Source organism: Tripterygium wilfordii, chromosome 10 (genome assembly GCF_013401445.1).
Source record: "Tripterygium wilfordii isolate XIE 37 chromosome 10, ASM1340144v1, whole genome shotgun sequence".
Classification (NCBI taxonomy): Eukaryota; Viridiplantae; Streptophyta; class Magnoliopsida; order Celastrales; family Celastraceae; genus Tripterygium; species Tripterygium wilfordii.
The window spans coordinates 9,784,911-9,806,195 of NC_052241.1; the positions used below are offsets into that span (position 1 = coordinate 9,784,911).

The following is a 21,285-nucleotide window of genomic DNA, read 5'->3' on the forward strand; positions in this document are numbered from 1 at the left end:
TGATTATTGGTCTGGAATTTAGGGATCGGTTGTTGGAGAAGAATATCTAAAAATCAATGTCCAAAAGCTACCATTAAGGCACTTATTATCTTAACGATTTATGCTGTTTCAAATTAGTTTATTGCGAGAGAACCAAGATTGTAGTAGGATTATCTGAAAGGAAGTTTAGGAGAAATTCAAGTTTGTTAGCCCTACATCCCTGAATTCTCTCAAACACGTTTCCAGTTGCTACACTATACTAAGAAGTCAAGATCATGTTTGCCTTGTATCCTGAAGAGGAATACATTTTCCCACGACCTTTCGTGCAGGAGTATCAACAGAATGGCGGCTGCTAGCCATGTTTCCACTATTTCAAACATGAAGCTTGTAGTCCAAGAAGGTGGAGCGTACCATAGCCTCCTAGAAAGCCACATCCACCCTAAAGAAACAGCACGACGAGAAAATGAGAGATATGCTGTAATCATCCCTATCCCTAGGAGAATGTTGTGGTGATGAAGACCACCAAAGTTTTGAACTTTTTAATTTAAGCCCAGAAACGTGTCAGGTCTTATTAAGGCCCATTGTAGTGAAATATCACCAATGGACCTGGCTTGGTCTCAGTTTTACTTGAGCCCAGTGAATGAAAAGAGCTTTCAGGTTCAGCCCATCATTCAGGACTGTCACAAATTTCTTGCTCATGTGCACCAGTGTGTTGCTCATGCTTTGAGCTTCTTTGCTAAGGTGTTGGCATTAAGCTCTTCTTGTTGTCTTTACCTTTCTTGGGTATACCCCTCGTATCTTCTACTCTTTATTCTCAATATATTTCTTACTTACCAAAAAAATCACCTCTTTGTAATGCAACTGATATAGAGCAGTAATTGTGAAAAGCAAAGCAATCACTTTTGGCTAATTATCTTGCTTTGGCTGTACAAAGCAAAAGCACTATATCGAATTGCCTCATTAATGGTTTAAGTTAGCCAAAAAAAAAAATTCTCGCAAAGTGAGACGGTATTCATGTGTCGTGTCCGTGGTTTGATGCCTGAGGGAGAGGAGAGGAGAGGGTGGAGATAACTAGTTAGGATTTATTTTGTTTGGCTGATTCTGGACTGATCCGCTGGACTAATGGGTTATCTATTAAATTTTTTTTTTTGGGAAATTGTGGTGCTTTGGTTGACCTGGTGCCCAAAGCCCTAACCTAGGCTGCTTTTGGCCAAGAGCCGGCCATGCCTGGAATTTGAGGATCAGTGGCTGCATACTTGTTTGAACACTCGTCTGCGATACACAAACTACACTGATGTTAGCTTTAGAAGCAATGTGCAGGATGCTGCTAAACATGACTTGTGCTAGCTTACTACCTCAGTAAGCCTTCAAAACTTCCCAGAAACAAAATTCATGTCATTTGTATCAACAAATCTGATTAAATGCCCTAGTGCATGGAGTTCACATTCACTGTGTGGCTTGGATTCCACCGTGTATATAATTTTGATAGATTTCACTGTTTAGGACTTCAAATGAATCTTTTTAATGTTTTTAGGAACATTTTCATAATTTTGTGTTTTTCACTACATTAGATTTGTAGCCGACCCAAGGTTGCATCATCATCATTTCCTTTTCAAGAAATATATCAAAACCTGAGAGTGTTTTCTCTCCATTTGATGGATTTCAATGTTCGTTTTCTTAATTAAACGTCGGTTTGGTTGTATTCATAGTTTTCTGCTTGTATCACAATGACAAAACACATAAACTATATAGATACTTCGTTTTAGTACAAATAGTCATAATCATTGACCTGTATATCACAGTAGCTTATTAGGTCGACAATGGCCCTAGCTTGTAGCTAGCACACAAATTATCAAATAAACACAACTTAATTACCCACAAAGTTGACAAGACATGGTACGTACTACTAGTTAGGCTACATAGAGCAGCCAACAGTAGGGCTTACGTAAAAACACACACACACTCACATATAGACTGGATTAATTATGTTTACTCAGGGAAGATGTGTGAATCAATATCCTTGGTGATATTCCCCGCTATGGTTATGAACTTGTTCGGAGCAGGGGCATTCTCATCCGACTTCTCGTATTCCCATGTCCACTTAACCAAACCCCCCTCGTCTTTTGGAATAACTTGAAGGATTGTTTTAAAGCTTTTGTAGTGCTTGAAGACATCCCCTTCCATTGCCACTGAAGTTATAGTCAGGTTCTCTTCATCCACTTCAATCCTTCCCTTCAGTGCCTCAATCTTTCCATCTACAATTATTTTTTTTAAAAAAAAAAAAACTTAATTGATTGGAATTAATCCAGCCAGAAAAAGACTAGTACCGGATTTTTCATAGAGATAATCACGTGTTTTAACCATTTGACGATAACTTAGTTGGTTGTCACTTCGAACTTAGGGACCCGAGGTCGGGAGTTTGAACCAACTCAGCTGTCCAAAGGGCATGTCGAGTTAGGTGATTTATTCCTTAATTGGTTACGAAAAAAAGAAAGATAACCGCGTGTTTTTAACTCTGCTTACTAGGATTTACCTGTGCTGTAGTGCCACTCCTTGATAGAGCCATGGCTCTTCAAGTCACCTTCATGAGCAGCAACGTAATGAATGTTATCACGAGCGCTCTTTGGAATAAGATGTGCCTTTTCTCTATATGCCTGAAAGAAGCTTTCTGCAGGAGAGTTGATCTTCACTTCAGTCTCCAACTTTTCGATTGTAGCCATTTTTGAATTGTATGGTTGTCACTAACTAAGGATATAATTTTGATTTGCAAGTTAAGCACTAATGGGTTTGAAACAACAAGGGTTTGATGCTATACCTTATATAGAAACCTTGAAACTTAATGCATGACTAGTGTTTTTTTTACAGCTGGCTTCCACTTATTGAGTCTTGTGGATGCGATTTTTCCATCTAAAGCATTGAGTAAACTCGGTGTCTCACCTCCCCCACTCAAGTCCATGACTTCGTGGAGGTCATGAGGTAGGCAAGTGAGTACATTAGTCACCATCTAAACTAATTGGTAACAATAGGTCGTTGGTTGAAATGATGAACTTGATCACGGTAATTCATAATGGAAGCGAGAGGTTGTGAGTTCAAGTCTCATGAGTATTTTCATTTATCGTAATTTGTGATATGAACCCTTACTCAACCCATCTTGTGCGAATGTCACCCAATGTTATTTTCCCGCACTGGACCTTGGCCCAGGTCTCAACAAATCCATGAGAATTATAAGGTCTTCCATGTAGCCCGAAGTTTATCAACCAATTGTTCGGTAGACAACTAGGCGTGGGTTTCATGTTATCAAAAAATTTAGTCATTAGGGTATTCACTCTCCGAAAATAAAGAAGTTATGGGTTCAAATGAAGAGGTGGGATCATTTCTTAAAATAAATACATGCAGACCCTAGGAACGTTCAAGGCTCACAATATCTCAGTTGGACCGAAACGACAGGACAAGAAAGCTCAATTTCTACCTCCACAAGTTTTTATTTCTTTGTCATATATATTTCACAATATTTGAAAATAAAATCTAACATTTCCCACAGGTATACTTGTTAATTTCTTTCAATGAATTCATATTTTACTGAAACGTGTAACATATGTCGATGTCTGTCATCATTATTGGTACCTTAAAATCAATACATGGGTCATACCATGTTTAATCAAAAAAAAGAGAAGTGGTGCCGAAGTGGCGATTGTATCATGCATGCATCTATCATGAAAAGTGTACCTTGTATCAATTATTGAAACAGGAGAGGGGAGTTCGAATCCTGATCATTAGAATAATACATACTATTTTTATAAGTATGTAACCAATGACTCGGATGTTTAAAATACATATCTTTTTCGATCTCTAAAAACATCTTTATATCATGTATTCAGTGCCTTAATTAGTAATTAAGGAACGAGATAGCATTTCCTTACATTTAATAATAGTATAATGCTGCACATTTGGTTCCTCTCTCTATGCAATTATGGACAATTATGACGTTAAACATTTGTCCTAGCTCGTGCTTTTTATGTAGATCTATGAGGAATGTAAATAATATATAATGAAAGAATTAAAATGAATAATATGTTTGTTGTGTATAAAGAGTCTTTAAGCCAAATTAATCGTCCATTTCGCTATATTAATTAATCAAAAGTACAATAAAAGTCTAGAAAGAAGACGAACTAATTTGTAAGGAAAATCCTCGAAGGTTCAATTATGTCAATTTATGTCATATTATCAAACGCAATTTAGGGAGGTTTTTACCAATTTAACGTTTTATTTAATTTAAATATTAGATTGTTATTTTGTGAAATTATTTACCAAACTAGCACTTGAGCTGCTACGAATAACATCATTACATGTCCTTTTACAATGACGCTTGTGGATGGAGAAAATTTGTTATATATGCCTAATCAGCATGACAGGTGGCACATAGGGAAGACCTTGCAAGTGGAAGAGAATTGTTCATCATGTCAACTCAAGGAAATAGAAATGGTAGGGAGTCCTCACAGTCTCGTAAGCCCAATAACCATACATGCAATTTGAACTGTAACATTTGATATTTGATTGATTCTTAAGAAAAATGTTGACTTGAACATCGAAGTGTTCATAAATCATAAAGGACTATCCTCTTTTGTTATTGCAGGTTAGAGATTCATTGTCAACTTTGACCCCAATTGCTAGGGCCGACCTTAGCTCAAAGCAATCAAAACTGGGGCTTTGGGCACTAACCGGGCAAAGAACCATCATCACTAAAAAAAAAAAAAATAGTATATATACTTAAATTCAGTGTTATTAGTCACGTAGGCACGGACGGCTAAGGGCCCTTTTATTAGTAGGCTTCACAGTTCACACATAAAATAAGCCTGACATGCCCATGTGCTGATTTTATAAAAAGTTTGCCATGTAATGTTTCCGATGTGGGATTCCATTTATGATGTAAATGCCCGCATCAGCTCATTCAGCGGGTCCCAGCAAATGAAAAGGCTCGCGTAGATCACGTGGGCACGTTAAATAATTCCAGCGTGGACCTACAAATACGAAAAATTAGTAATATAAGAAACTAGAGTAATTAAATTCCTGTTAAATAGTTTTTTTTTTATACATTTTTATTGTCCATGATGATTCCGGTTGATTATGATTATGCTCGAATGTGTGTGTGTGTATATATATAACTAGTTAATAATTTTAATACATAATAAACCAATAAGGTGGGTCTTAGTCAATATTAAAACAATATGCTTTTTTATATGGTGATGGTTTTTTATTTAGTGAAAAAGAATGAATTTCTGATACGGCAAGATGGATGTTTTGAAAGCATATTTAATAATTTTACATGTGAATTGAATTGTGTTATTTATTATAAGACATCAAGAATAGATTTTATATTTATATTTTGTACTTAGATTTTGATGTAAATTTATTAATTACTTTTTGATAAAAAAATTGTGCTTGTACAATCTCACTTTACGATTTTTTTTTCTCAATAAAGCACCACTGTATGCTTTGGGCACCATAATGATTAGGGTGGACCCTGCCAACTGTTTGACATATATAGCTGGGGCAGATTTTTGCATCAATACTGCTAACATTAATCTTAACATGTTAATTATGCTGTCTCTTACATCAATCCAACTTTATGTTTTTTCCCTTTCCCTTTCTGTTTCTTGCATTATTTGTCCTCGATGTTTTTCTTGACGTGAGGAGTGTCGCAATATATATATGACTTGAAGGACAACATAAGGCAGGATACAATGATAGATTTATGACTTATCATCATCTCCCCTATGCTTTTGCTCAACACCACAAAAATATATATGGATATAAAATAACTAGGACCCAAAAAAATAAAAGCTAATTAATCATTTAGGGTTGTCAAATTAGAACAAGAAATAGACTCCGTTTGGTAGAGTGAAAATATTGATTTTCAATGCTAATGAAAAAGCTGTGAAAAAAAAAGCTGAGCTTAAAGCTGTAAAATATGCTGTAAGTATCTGGTGAACTAAAAGCTGACCTAGTGAAAAAACTATTGACTAAAAGTATTATCTTGAATCTAATAATAAATTTTTAATCATTTTTTAATTAAAATTAATTTAATAAATATAATTTATTATTAAAATTAATTTTAGTATATTAGAAAATTTTTTACATCAAAACTGAAAATGTTAATTAATAAAATAAATAAGTTTATTAGAAATTACTTAAAAAAATTTTATTATTACATTTAAAATTATATCTTATATGAGAAATTTTTAAGCATGAAAATTGTTTTCTAAGCATACAAATTGTTTTTTAAACTAAATAATGTATTAAGTATATATTATTAAAACTTTGGGGCCCACATTTTATTTTATGTAAAAAGTAAAAGACATAATATTTGTGGGGTCCACAATAAAAAATTGAAAAAAAAAGAAATGTCAAAAAGCTAAGCGATGGCATCAAATAAGCTTCCGGTTTGGCAGCGGATCCACACAACAACTCCGTACTTGGATCTGTTTTGCCAATCAGGTAAATAGTATTCTCACCCTTCAAATTGGTTATCCCACCCCCAAATGATTGACTTTTATTTTTAATATTATTTTATATATGATTTAATATTTAATTCTTTCGACTGGCATATAATTTGACATTTGATTCTCATTTCAAAAACTAGTTTTCCCACCCCATCAATTAATTAAGAGAAGTGGAGCTCTTTCTGGGCTTTTGGTTCTCTTCTTTCCTGTTTTCTTACCTGGATTGTTTAGTCCATTGAGCCATGCTTCTCCTTTCATCCTCCAGCTTGTAAGAGTTTACTGCATATTTTGTTTTTGGTGAGTTAAATGCACCCGTTAATTTGTATTAATGTGATGTAATAAGTTTGTTTTAATTGATTCTTAGGGATAGGAAAATCAATTAAGGGGTGAGAAAATTAATTTTTAGAATGAGAATCAAATATCAAATCATACGTAATTCGAAAGAATCAAATATCAAATCAAATATAAAGTGATATTACAAAATAAAGTCAATTATTGGGGGTGGGATAACCAACTCACCCTTTCTCGTCAAATTAACCTTAAATTTTGTTTTTCTTTCAAATGCAAAATGGACATTAAAGGCTCAGATGGAGAATTCAAGTTTGATACCTTTGTGCCTATTTGGTACAGCCTAAAAGCTAACTTATAAGATAGTTTATAAATTTTAATTTATAAGTTTAAACTTAAAATTAAATTTAATGATAAAACAATCATAAAATAACAAACTACTATTATTTATACAATTATCATTTTTTGTACATTTTTATTATATTTTTTAAACTAAATTCAAATAAACTTTCTCACAACTTATACGTTAGCGTTAGCTATAAGTTTCACCAAAATCACCAAACACCCGACAGTTTATTGCACAACTTATAAGGTAGTTTATTTTTCATTGCTCAACTAACCTTATTTTGATAGCAAATAAGCTCTACCAAACATAAATGAATCGATAAGCTTTGATCCTAGAGAGAATTCACCAAACAGACTATCACCCAAGTGTTCAAGCAATCAATACAGCATATATGTGTGTATTATGGCATTGTTGTTTGTTTTATCATCTATGCACCTATCTCAGGGAAAGCCTATGTTGTGTCAATTATTGATGCCAAAAAGTCTGGGCATTATTGGCCTTGAGGGTGATCACGTACCAAGAAATATATATGATTGAAGGACAATAAAAGCAAATTAATCATTTAGGATGCTCAGCACCACAAACATATATACGGATATAGCGTAAGTAGGACCCAAAAATAAATTAAAGCAAATTAATCATTTAGGATGCCCAAATTAGTACTAAATAATTTTTTTCTCTTTCAAAGGCAAAATGGACAATAAAGACTATTGAAGAATTCAAGTTTTATACCTTGTGCCTGTTTGGCGGACGCTTATAAACTAGGGGCAAACGGCTTATCAAATATCCAAACATCACAAATAAATTAGCTTATAAACTCTAATAAGTTCTAAAAAAAAAGTTTCAAATTGAAATTTATTTTAGAGTTTTTTCCTCTTTTTTTTTCATTTCTTCTTTCTTTTATTAATATAATATTATACTTTTTAAAATATTAATATTAATATTATTTAAATAGAAATATCTTGTAATTTATAAGTTTATTTGAAGTTAAATTTAATAAAATAATGTTTATAATAAAAATAAAAATTTTACCAAAACATAATAAATAAAAAAATAATGAACCACAAACGATTTATACCGTTATCATTTTTTTTTTGCACCTTTTATTATATCTTTTAAACCAAACTCAAACATACTTTTTCACAATTGTTAGTGTCAGTTATAAATTTCATTAAATATCTGACAGTTTATTTTACCGTTTATAAGCTAGTGTTAGCTATAAGTTTCACCAAACACTTACAGATTATTTTACAGCTTATAATTAGTTTATTTTTCACAGCTCAACTAATTTATTTTGACGACAACAAATAAGCTCCACCAAACGTAACTTTTTATCACTTACAAAACTTAATTATCCGACACAAATTAAGTTGTTTTGTATACTAGTCGTCCTCGTTGGACCACACTTAATCATATGAAGGAATTTCCTAACCGATCCGACATAGACTTCAAGACTTAATACTATTGAAACAAGAAAGTTTGTACGAGACCCATTCTTGAATAATTGTACACCGCATACAGAAGAAAAGCAGTTGTCGACCCGCCCCAAACCTCCCCTCTTCATTGCTCATGATCTCATCACATGCGTCATCGCCTCTTAAACTCTTAACGACACACACGCCAAGTCATTGGATTCTGTTTGGTCCTACTATCTTGGTAATCAAGTAGCACAATGCTAATATGGGAAATCGATGGTGATATTTGTTAGGTGGAAACTAAAGTCTCGGATTGGCTAGACATGGGAAAGAATGTGCGTTTATAAGTGTGGACAATATCTGTATTGGTATGAGAACTTTTAGGTATAAACTCAAGAGTAAATCCATGCGGGTCTAGGTTCAAAGTAGACAATATCATACTAATGTGGAGATATGCGAGATCCATAATCCGGGCTCGACATAATATGGGGCCCATTATGGCATTATCAGGACGTAGCATAGGTGACTGAAAAGACCTTATTGGCATCCATCACCTTTCTATGGGCCCCCAAAATAAATGAAAGAGACTAATTTTCTGTTATATACGGTATCCATCAGCTTTCCATGGGCCCTCAAAATAAATGAAAGAAACTAATTTTCTATAACAGATTAACAGCTACAAATAATAGAGGTGTACACCCGCCCGATCTGGTGACCCTGATGGACCTAGCGTTTATTGGGCTGGCCCGATAACATTTTTATTGAACCAGGTCTTACCCGACTGAAACCAGTTTTATCAGACTTGGGACCCGGCCCAATGTACACCTCTAACAGCTAGCACAACCTTAATGCTCCATCTTGGACTTGTAATGAAGTTGGGCTCTATCTTGATCCTCCAGAGTATGAAACTAGCATTTGGTTGGCCCAACTCAACTCTGAGACCTGTGTAAACACTTTCTCTATTCTTTTAGGAATCATCTAATATCTAACTAATTTCAAATCATCTAACGTCTAACTAATTTTTTTTTTTTACCGAGAACAATTCAATAGATGTGTCATTAGACATCTCACTAATCCTAAACTCGAGTCGGGTTAGACGCACAAACCCACCCGCCATGTTTGTTGAGTCGAGATCCAACACAAATCACTTTGAAATAACTGCGTCAACTTAAAATCGAACGCTCCACGTCCGTCTAACGACTACTTACTTGGTCGTGCATGCTTTAATGTATTTAGAACTAATCAATGAGTGTTGGTCAACTCCAACTACATAGACTTTCTTTATTTTCTAATTTTTAATGTGAACGAAACACATTTTTCAAACCGACCACAACCACCAACATTACTACTGTTCCAATTGCGGCTAAAACAACACAATCGTAGAGAACATGTTTTTGGCATTTCATATAATATATATATTAATTTCATCGTGAATAAGTTGACTGAAATGTGCGTGTGTTTTTTTTCTTGAAAGGAACTTGTCTGCTTATGATTTGATGTCAACCGTAGGATTTGGGTTAGAAAGAATATTGTAAGAATTGAAGAAGACAATGTTAACAATGTAAGAACTTTGTCCCACGTAATTCACAAGTTTGATGTGATAAATTTAGAGGACGTAATGTTGAGAGTGAATGTGAAGAATTTTGTGATGAATAATGTTGATGATGAGGTCATTCATGGCATCATTTTTGGGAAAATTTAGTTCCTTATATAATTGGGCAGCCATACCCCATATATATGTACAAGTGTACTAAATGTGTCTATTAAGTCTACCATATAAATATTGGAACAGTTATGATAGACGTTCCGACAGTTCGTATCCTAGTTATCACAGTTATTGAGTTGTGTGCGCAAGATTTCATATGTATCATGTGGGACATGTGGAGCCCATGAATTCACTTAAATTTTGTGTGTCCAACTCAGCAGCTGAGATAATTGGGATATCAACTACTGGCATGTTTATTATTTTCGATATTGAAAAGATATGTACGTGCATGATACACTTGCGACTTCAAAGGGTTGGTGGTGGAACAATAGTACTATTTTTTGTGTACAATTGAGAAAGTGGGTTTGATTCATTTCATGTTATTGGAGTGGTGAACAAGCTAGAATTCAATTTTGTTTTTATTGCTGGTGCCAATCATATATGTCAATTTGAATCTTGTTAAGACAAAAATTCCACACCGACACCCGCTCATGAATATCAACCGATGTGTTTTATAAACATGACCCAACATAATAACATTTGAAACATCTTTTAGAAAGAAAAAGTCACATCGATCTTGTATTCAAGGTGTGGATAATACCTCAAATTGTTTGCGACAAAATCTTTCTCCCTACTTTCTTCAAATTCAAACAAATCTTGGAGGATTATCTAAATCCAATTTGAAGAAGTAAACTTTTAAAACGGTAATTAATCAACAAAAAATATTTAATCATGAATCATAGGAAATTAAAAATATAAAAATTTATAATTTAGTTTAATTTTTTTTACATCATAATCAAATTCAATTGGTCCAAAGGGTTAATTCAAGCCTACAATGGTAGTATCTTTGAATCCATTTTCAAATTAGAATTTTAATTAATCTAGTTCTTGTAAATTTTCGAGTATTTGAATCAATTTTTGCCTGTTAAATAACTTGTGCAACCACATAGTCTCACACATGTATAGAATGTCACTATTATATTATTAATTTCTGCTTGTTACTTTGTTGATTTAGATGAACCACTTGGAAAGGGGGGAGCGTGTCAAACTTTTGGTCTATCTAAATTTGACTGACATTTATTATCCAATATATATATATAGAGAGAGAGAGAGAGACTAATATCTATGCATGGAGTGCTCCTCTATATTTGATTGGGATGAGGACCTACATCTTGACTATTGTGCGACTATGGACCAAAAATATCATATTGAATTATTAATCTTGACATAGATTACTCTTTAGATTGTGACAAAGCACTATTGATTTTTCTTTTTGGCTTTTGTTTTGCATAAAACAACATATTCTCAATATTAACTATTTCAAAACCAAATTGAGGCCAATGGGTTTTATATTCATTGGAATGTGCAATCCCATCCCTAAATAGGGCCGGAATTTGCTAATACCGGTTTGAATTTCTCAATTATATATACACATAAAATATTATTTCGAAATAAAATATAGAAAACTATTACAATTTATGTATACGCTTATACACACCCAAGCCACTAATTGGAGTGATAAGGATGACAGGTATCACCCTGATGACCCGAGTTCGAATCCGCCCTCCCCCGTTTCAAAAAAATAAATATACATATATATATGGTGACATAGTAAATATGTCAAAATAATCAACTTCAAAATCATTCTTCAAACAATCAATTGCAATATATATGGAAAGCAATAATTAAGAATCAAGAAATGATTTAAAATCAGTACTCAAACAATCAATTGCAAGATATATGGAAAACAATAATTAAGAATCAAGAAATTACTTAACGAGGAAAATCTTGTCCACAAAAAGTAATGAAAATACCACTAAACTCTCAAAGGGTATTACCTTAGATTACAAACATACACAAGAGAATATATGTAGAAACCCCCCAATCAACTCCTCGATTGACTTGACTTTATCGGATAGAGAAAACCAGCTCGATTTTGAGCTCAAGAAGAAACCTTCAATCTACATGCGTGCACCTTGGATTAAAAAAATACACCATAAGGATTCCACATCTTCGAGTGTGATTTGTTAATGGATGTGAGAGACTTCAAGATGACTTTTGAACTGTAACTCCAAAGGAGGCTCTCTTGAAAAGTTACAAATAAGAAGTCCAATTTTCCTTCAATCTACATGCGTGCACCTTGGACTAAAAAAATACACCATAAGGATTCCACATCTTCGAGTGTGATTTGTTGAATGGATGTGAGAGACTTCAAGATGACTTTTGAACCGTAGCTCCAAAGAAGGCTCTCTTGAAAAGTTACAAATAAGAAGTCTAATTTTAGGGTTGAAATGCAACAATTATTTAATCAATACCCAAACAATCAATTGCAAGATATATGGAAAGCAATAATTAAGAATCAAGAAATTATTTAACGAGGAAAATCTTGTGACAAAAAGTAATGAAAAAACCTTGGGTATACGAGTGAATAATCTCTCTCAAAGGGAATACCTTAGATTACAAACATACACAAGAGAACATATGTATAAACCCCCAATCAACTCCTCGATTGACTTGACTTTACCGGGTAGAGAGAACCACGTCGATTTTGTACTCAAGAAGAAACCTTCAATCTATATGCGTGCACTTTGGACTAAAAAATACACCATAAGGATTCCACATCTTTGAATGTGATTTGATGAATGGATGTGAGAGACTTCAAGATGACTTTCGAACCCTAGCTCCAAAGGAGGCTCTCTTGAAAAGTTACAAATAAGAAGTCCAATTTTAGGGTTGAAACGCAACAATTATTTAAATTTGTCTCGATAGACGTGACACAGGGAAGCGTCTGACAGAAGCATGATTTCTATCGGCCGCCACTTCAAGTGGCCCCCTAGGGGTAACCTGAGGTGGTGTCCTATAGAAATCTTCAACGCTAATATGACGATGATGATGCTTGATAGGAGATACATGCACAAACCGAACGAATGTACCAAACTACCAAATCTCTATTTTCTATTCAACTAAAATCGACACTCAAAAATCTCAATAAGAAATTTACATTACAAGATGTGTCTTCCCAATATGACAATTACAAGAACATCTCACGTATATAATTAAGTACGGACATGGTAGTATGAAATGGGTCCATATATATGATATATGTATACTTTATCCCATACCCACTTGGGAATTCAATTGGTTTCCAACACACTTTTGTTGAATTTGACAAACTAAGTTTGCTAAGCTAGTTGTCCAATAATAGTAATAAATTTAAAACTCGACATTGGGCCGACCTCGCGTGTGGACAAGAATCTTCACACATTATTATTTGTCTTCTTCTTGACTTTTCTTTGGTCTTATTTTCTCACAAGATTATCGTACCCTACCAAACTCTTCAATGTAATTATAAGGGTAGTGTTAACGGGTACACTAAAGGTATTTGTTAATGATTGACTATTGTATTTCACAGTATATCATATGTGATAAACAATCTTTCACTTATCTTTATCCAATATTGCAAGGACACTCATTAGCATTTTTTTAATAATAATAATAATTAAAAGGGGCGTCACTCTAATTTCAGCCACATTTGAAGTCAAATAGTCTTCTATTAATTTCATTCTCAAAAGGACAACCCTTTTAATTATAAGGTAGAATTTATCAAATTTATCAAACAAAGTCTCCACCATGTGTTTTGGAAAAGTAAGACCAATCAAATCAAATCAAACCCATATGATTTTGGAATTCTCTTTGGATTAGGTGTGCACTTGTTTTGTCCTATAATTAATTGGATGTGGACACATAAAGATAGATGTATTGAACGGGTTCGTGAATGAGAACATAGTAGAAAATTAAAATTTCTTCTATCTAGATTCAATGGACTGACCATCAAGTGGGTTAGTTGTTTTGGTCATGGTCCATGCATAAAGTATTCTTCTTGTTCTTGTTCTTGTTCTTCTTAGATTAGGTGATTTTTTTAAATTTTTTAACATATAATTTGTTGATTTTTTGGGGTTAATTAGGACGTGTGTCGTATGCCCAGCGCCGTCCTTGCTATTATAATAAACCCACATATTAGTCAAGGAAAGCCATTTTAAATGCAAAGTCATTATTAATTTATTTGCTTAAGTACACACTACATAGACAATTCTGACCCCATTTCTCTTCTAATAAATTACTCTCTCTCTTTTTTTTTGGTTTTGTTTTGTGAATTTGTTATATTTGTTATTATAATTATTAGTCAAAAGAAAACTATATTGGAAAAGCATGGAATTATCTTAATAATTTTGACAAAAAAAAAGAATATTATTTTCTTTTCGTGGTCACCAAAATTTAATGCTTGTTAGACTCTTATTCCTGATCATTTAATTATATTTATGAAGGTTATACCCGTATGTATGGTTATACGTAATAATTAGCTGAAAATGAAAAAAAAAATAATTTTGGAAAAGTCATATGGAGAATGAAATGTATTCATTAACCCAGAATGAGAAAAAGAATTTGAGGTCCTAAGTCACTTGAGCCACCATAAAAATGTATTACAACTAATAGGACTAAAAAAGAGAAACACAAATACAAAACCGATCGTCACCGAACATCCCTGGACGACACCGTATTCCACCAAATATCGTAGGTAATCGAACGAAATCGCGTTACACCAAACATCATCGAATTAAACAAACAAACATGAACAAAGGAGATTTGACCGTTTGAAAACTCCTCTAAACATATCTGGAAGTAGATCAAGATCTAAATCCATATCCAACTCCACCAAAATCATAGCTACATATCCATACTTCTTAGAGTTTGGAGCTCAAAATATGCTAAAGGAAATCCTATTATACATCGTTCTTGAAGCAAAATCATATCCCAAACAGAATTATAGGGAGAAAACCATGATCTGCCCGTAGTCCTTATTCAATAGAACATCAACAAACTAAAAGAAAAAACTAACAAAAGGGGAGAATGAAGGAGGAGGAGGAGATGGCGGTCTTCTCCTCCCCTCAGATCTGTACGAAGGAGAGGGAGTTTTAGTTGAGAGAGTTTTAGAGAGAGGGGAAACGACGGGGATGTGGTGGTCCCCGTAATAAACTAGTAGATGAAAATGAATTATTTCAGTTGATAAACCATCTTGGATTTTTATGTTAACAATGATATATAGGTACCATTGCGTGATAGTTTAGTGATGAATTTTTGTAGGGCCAGATCGTATGAAGTCGAAAGGCCTTCTGTTCGATTTTCACTGGAAGTCGTAATACCCTAGTGGTCACGCGTTAAGTTTTGGTTCCACTTATCCTATTTTCTGGTGAGAAACTGTTGTGCATGCGGATCTAATGTCTCTACTTTAGACTCATATCGAATGTTCAAATAGTATATTTGCATGGTATTATTCATGTTTAATAAGATTTATAGGCACGGACGGAGCCATAGAGGGCCCCAGGGGGGCACGTGCCCCCCCTGGATTTTGACAAAAAAAATTACTAGATATATATAATAAGTTTAAATAATAGATGATGAAATGGTGATTGTTCTAGTTGCTTTTTCCATTTTTGTTGAGTTCAAGACCCAGCCGCCCCCAGTTCGATCCTCACCAGCACATGCCCATATTTACTTTGTGCTTTTCTATTTCATTTATTTTGTGCTTTTTTTTAATTGCATTTATTATTATTTTTTTATTTTGTCTCTTTGTTTACGGTATCAATACTTGGTGTTGTTCCTATTGGCTATTTTTGTTCCTTCATTTATTTTATTTTGCCTATTTTAGCCTTTTAGCTTTAGATTAACTATTCCTCTGAAGTATTAAGAATTGTGTTGTTCTTTATTCAATACTTAACAAAGGTTGTTTACTATCCAATTTATTTATCTAAAAATTTTTTTTTTTTTATTTCATTCAATTTAAGCTATTCGTAGTATTTTATTCATGTTTCAAAAGTTATTAGGCATAGATTCAGCTGGGGAAATTATAGTTAAATTATAACTACTTACTCTAATATTTTTTATTTTGCTTGTTATATGTCAATTTATAATAATAAAAAAGAAGTTATGTTACTAAATTGAATAATAAAAAAACAATATATAAATAGTTCAAAAAAATTTCGGGGGCGTTGCCACCGAACCCCCACAATGCCCCCCCTCATCACAAATCCTGGCTACGTCCCTGTTTATAGGGTATCTTGATTAGAGAAAATAGAACGATCGATCCAAACACCCGAAGACTATTATATACTTATGTAGAGAGTCAAAAGCAAGTCGGCTGCTGCTCAAATTATACGAATCAAACGAGACTGGCGGTGCATGTGATTCAATTCTTTCTTTCTTTTCTTTTTTGTCTTCTTCGTTGTAGAATAAGTTGAATTGATGAGAAATCTTACAGTAATTAAATATTACAAATTAAGGATAATGTCAATTCCCAATCCAACATGGTTGATTGAAATGGATGCCAGAATTTGTCATTTTATGAAAGACCCTCGACCCGGGAAAAATCATGGGACTCGACAATTGAGTCAAATATCCAATAACTTTTTTGGTCAAATTACATTTAATGCATTTCCTATTATATTCAAACTTCAGAATTTTCAATTATATATACACATACGGACATATATATACATAAATTCTCCTATATAGATCAACTTTATGGACTTATATATTCTTCAATCATAGGTATAATGGATCCCATAATAAATAGGTGACCGTTGTTTTTGTTGTGTTTTATTACAACCATTAAATTTTGTGTCCATAAACTTATCCACTCTTTGGATCTACATAAGGAAATATATATATATATATATATGATTCCTAAATAGCTCTTCTACTTGCCATGTTTTTGTACGAATATAGTAACTATTGTGTATTGGTCCCATTATAAATCTAACTATATAGTGTTCATTACGTGTTTGGTCAAAAACCATATTTATTTTGACTTCTATAACCTAATTCATCAAAACTAATCTCCAAGTAAAAAGACTAATTAAGGCCCAATTCGATTTTAATAATTAGAAGTGATAGGGATCTCAATAAATGGGATCCCAATCATCCCAGTGATTGGCATGTCACTCTTTGATTTAATCACCAGATTTCGTGGACCTCTACATTTATATCAATCAAGGGACAAAATGAATTACTGGGATGATTGCGATCTCATTTACTGAGATCACTAACATTTTTGTTTAATAATTCTTATTGAATTATAGATCATACAATACAATATTAAATTAAATTTTGGGCTTTAGAAACATTGCTTTATATTACCCTTTTTTGGTTTTACAATATGGAAGTTGTGATCAAATAATGTAAATAATTTAGGCCCAATTATTATATATTTTTAATGTGCAAGTTGAGCATTTGTGGAAGTCACAAGGAACCAAGAAATCAGACAACCCAATAAAAAGAAACACTGGCAACCTGCCAGGTTGGATTGTGCTGGATGTGGTCATGACTTGCCAACCATATTTGACATTTTACGCCAACTTTGTTGTTTTGGTCTTCTTGTTCACTAAAATTTTCTTTTTGTTATTCAATCCGTTAAAGCAAAAGTGAATTGGAATCATAGATTTTGTCTTTAGAGGATGTATTAAGTGATTGCGAAGAAACCTATGCTTTCAACACTGTCATCTTTTGACATGGTTACTTGCACTTAGAGGTGGCAAAAATTCGGTTTCGGATCAGACAATATCACGTGTTTACAAAAATTTTACATATTCATACTCTAACCCGGATTGATTTAAATTCGAACATTAACTTAATTCGGATTATGGTCTAGACAAGTAAACTAAACAAATTTCTGTGTTTGGACCAGGATCCGATTTTAAATCGGGCAAACATTTTGTGTTGAACCCAAATTTTGAATATGTAACTTATGTTCAAACTTAGTTTAATTCGGATCGAATAAATTCAATCATTCGAACATGATGAAATTTTACCACCCCTACTTGCACCACAAAACGGTTCAAGCCACACTACTTCCGTATAAAATCTACATAATAATTAGAGTCCATATATAGTTTGGTTGAGTGATTATGTTGATTTACCAAGTCATTTATGCTGACTAAAAAGATTGTTGTGGTTAAGAAAAAAAAAGTGGGTTGCTTGCATTAAATTGTTTTTAGAAATCGAGAACGATACTACACAAATTTGTTTTTTAGACATTCGATGTGAACTTAAGCACAAACCGTTGGCCTCCGCACACAAAAATTTATCACATGACAATAGTGTAAGTTTGACCAAATTTCAGGGTATGACCAAAACTTTTCGAATCCATACGATTTGATCACCACTCACCTCTCACCTCTCACCAGAAGTATTAACCCAGAAAATTGATACTTTTATCACGTGTGACCATAAAAAATATAACTAAAACATGTGAAAGCATATAAGATTTTTGGAGTGACAATTAAAATAATTTAATTACAAGCATCATTGCGATAACCTAAAAGTGAAGTATCCCAATTGTCCATAGTACAAACCCAAGAGAAAATAGATTATTAAAAGAAAGAATCACCAAAAACCCTTTACTAAAACAAATTAACAAAAGGATTCTCTTTGCAAAAAAGGGCGAAAAAAAAATACTAACATGGGTAATGATTGAAAACGTGACAAAATGGAACACTACGTGCGTGGGAAGCAAAATTAAGATACATTGATACATATACATATACATATACATATACATATAGAAATATACAAAAAGGTGGTAGTAGGAGGTCAACACAAAACTTCTTTTGACATATCTTTCTGTGAAAGACCGACCTACTATATATAACCAATGGATGGGTTCTATATATATATATATATAGCAAGACGCTACTTCTTTTTTGGTGGGCTTGACTTTGACAAAACAAATGTTCATGTTCCTGCCTAGAAATTCAAACTCTCTAAACCGACAAAGTCTCCCACCAGTTCCACACGACTTCCTCGTTTAACCTTCTCTTCTTGACCTATATAAATAAATAAATATATATATATATGATTATATATACAAGCAGCGCATGCCAGCCCTTTATATCTTATCTTCCTCTCCCTCTATTTCCACCAAGTTTCCTCTTCTGCAAGTGGACCTTCTAGTTGTGTGTCTATATATATATACACATAGGGTTTGTTCATCAAATCCAATTTCTTAGCCAAGTCTTGGTGGGTTTGAGATTTTATTGCTGAAAAGGTCAAAAAGCAAGAATCTTTGATCTGGGTTTTGCTTGGAGATTAAGGAGGACAACTAGTTCGATATCAAAGGAAATGGATTATACTTCTTTGATTGACACTTCATTGGATCTTAACACTAAGCCTCTTAGGCTTTTTGATGGTGCTTGTTTAAGCTTGCCAAGGGAGGTTGAAAGCAATCCCACTGAGCTAAGGATGGAGATTTCAGCCAAACAAGAGGTTAGTTTATGTCAAAGTCCTTTCTGGGTTATGTTTTTCAATTGATATGAACACATTATTTGGAATTCTGGAATCTGAAAGTTGAAATTTGTTCTGTTAATTTTTCCAGACTGGTGCTCTGGTGGAGGAGTTGAAAAGGGTCAGTGCAGAGAACAAGAGGCTAACTGAGATGTTGACTGTCATGTGTGAGAATTATAATGCTTTGAGAAATCACTTGACAGATTACATGAACAAAAATCGCGAAAAGGAGCAGAGTCCACCCAAGAAGAGGAAATCCGAGAGCAGCAACAACAATGACAATCTGAATCTTGGGATTGTTGGGAATAATTCCGAGAGTAGCTCAACTGATGAAGAATCGTCCAAGAAACCAAGAGAAGAAGTCATCAAAGCAAAGATTTCAAGGGCTTATGTCAAGACAGAGGGGTCTGATCATTCAAGCCTTGTAAGTTTCTGCATAAAATCATTGTGAATTGTATATATGTAATATGTATATCTGGATACGCGTATTTTCGCATCAAGGTATTGTCCGCTCTAGGGTAACTCCAATAAGTCCGCCTCTCCCAAACTAAAGAGGTTATGTTATTTCCTGAAAAATCGGTGAGGAGATGGTAGGAAAATCCGTAGAATTACCCTAGAGCGAACCATACAAAGATGCAAAAATATGCATCCACACAGTGTGTGTGTATATATATACAGTGTATTAAAAGCTGAGAGATTTGTTGAATCAATTTTTCTGATGAATCAAGTTTCTTGTATTGCAGATTGTCAAGGATGGATATCAATGGAGGAAGTATGGTCAGAAGGTCACAAGAGACAATCCATGCCCAAGAGCCTACTTCAAATGCTCTTTTGCTCCAAGTTGTCCTGTCAAAAAGAAAGTCCAGAGAAGTGTTGATGACCAATCTGTACTGGTTGCGACTTATGAGGGAGAGCACAATCATCCACAGCCTAATAAAATGGAAGCAACACCAAGCTCAACACGGACTCTGAACTTTGGCGCAGCCTCGCTTGGTTCATCAGGACAGATTAGCACGGTTGAATCGACAAAACCTAAGTCCAATGTTGATGCCAAGAGTGCTGCACAACCAAGGACTGAATCACCAGAGGTGAAACAGTTTTTGGTGGAACAGATGGCTTCATCGTTGACAAAGGATCCCAATTTCACAGCTGCTTTGGCTGCTGCAATTTCTGGAAGAATATTTCCTCATAATCACAATGGAAAATGGTGAAAACCAGTTTTATATGTGTGTATCAGTTAAGCTATTTAGAGAGTAATCAAAGTTTAGTTAGATAAGATTTGTATATATACAAACCTTGAAAAGAGGGAAAGAAATTTCCATGTCGATTTCAAATTTGTTCTGTAAAGAACAAATGTATTTCTGCAGAAGGAAACAGGAGCAACACCTGCAATGAACCGCTTGAGTTGATCCATGGTTCTTACTTATTTAACATTGATGGATCGTACATGTTGCTTGATCTCGACCCCGTCCACATAACTGTGAAATAATTTTCTTACTCTTTCTTCTCATTTCATTTGTTTGATAAGAAATTTAAATTGAATGATTTAAGGCCTTTGGGATGGTTTACATAATCTCCATTATGCAAGGGAGTAATTGAAACGATGGCTTATCCTAATAAATTTACTGATAGTGTTTAATGAACAATGTTCATGATTATTATAGGTGTAAATAGTCGGTTATGGTCAGTTTTTTTTTTTTCCTTCAACTTTTTGAG

General features: G+C 33.8%; 2 protein-coding genes and 1 long non-coding RNA gene across 3 annotated transcripts; 1 reads left to right on the forward strand and 2 right to left on the reverse strand.

Annotated features, from left to right (window-relative positions):
- Positions 1–1,707: 1,707 nt before the first annotated feature.
- On the reverse strand, positions 1,708–2,772 carry LOC120007871 (MLP-like protein 34). Its single transcript, XM_038858342.1, has 2 exons — positions 2,513–2,772; positions 1,708–2,234 (listed from the first exon to the last, which is right to left on the reverse strand). Exons 1-2 carry the CDS (start codon positions 2,697–2,699, stop codon positions 1,969–1,971), a joined length of 453 nt encoding a protein of 150 aa, XP_038714270.1. The 5' UTR covers positions 2,700–2,772; the 3' UTR covers positions 1,708–1,968.
- A 9,161-nt stretch (positions 2,773–11,933) lies between these two features.
- On the reverse strand, positions 11,934–13,286 carry LOC120007959. The gene is made up of 2 exons (XR_005470275.1): positions 12,685–13,286; positions 11,934–12,483 (listed from the first exon to the last, which is right to left on the reverse strand). It is a non-coding gene; the product is annotated as an uncharacterized LOC120007959 (long non-coding RNA).
- Positions 13,287–19,172: 5,886 nt separating this feature from the next.
- Positions 19,173–21,030, forward strand: LOC120007918 (probable WRKY transcription factor 40). The gene is made up of 3 exons (XM_038858405.1): positions 19,173–19,551; positions 19,661–19,993; positions 20,313–21,030. Exons 1-3 carry the CDS (start codon positions 19,408–19,410, stop codon positions 20,778–20,780), a joined length of 945 nt encoding a protein of 314 aa, XP_038714333.1. The 5' UTR covers positions 19,173–19,407; the 3' UTR covers positions 20,781–21,030.
- Positions 21,031–21,285: the final 255 nt, after the last annotated feature.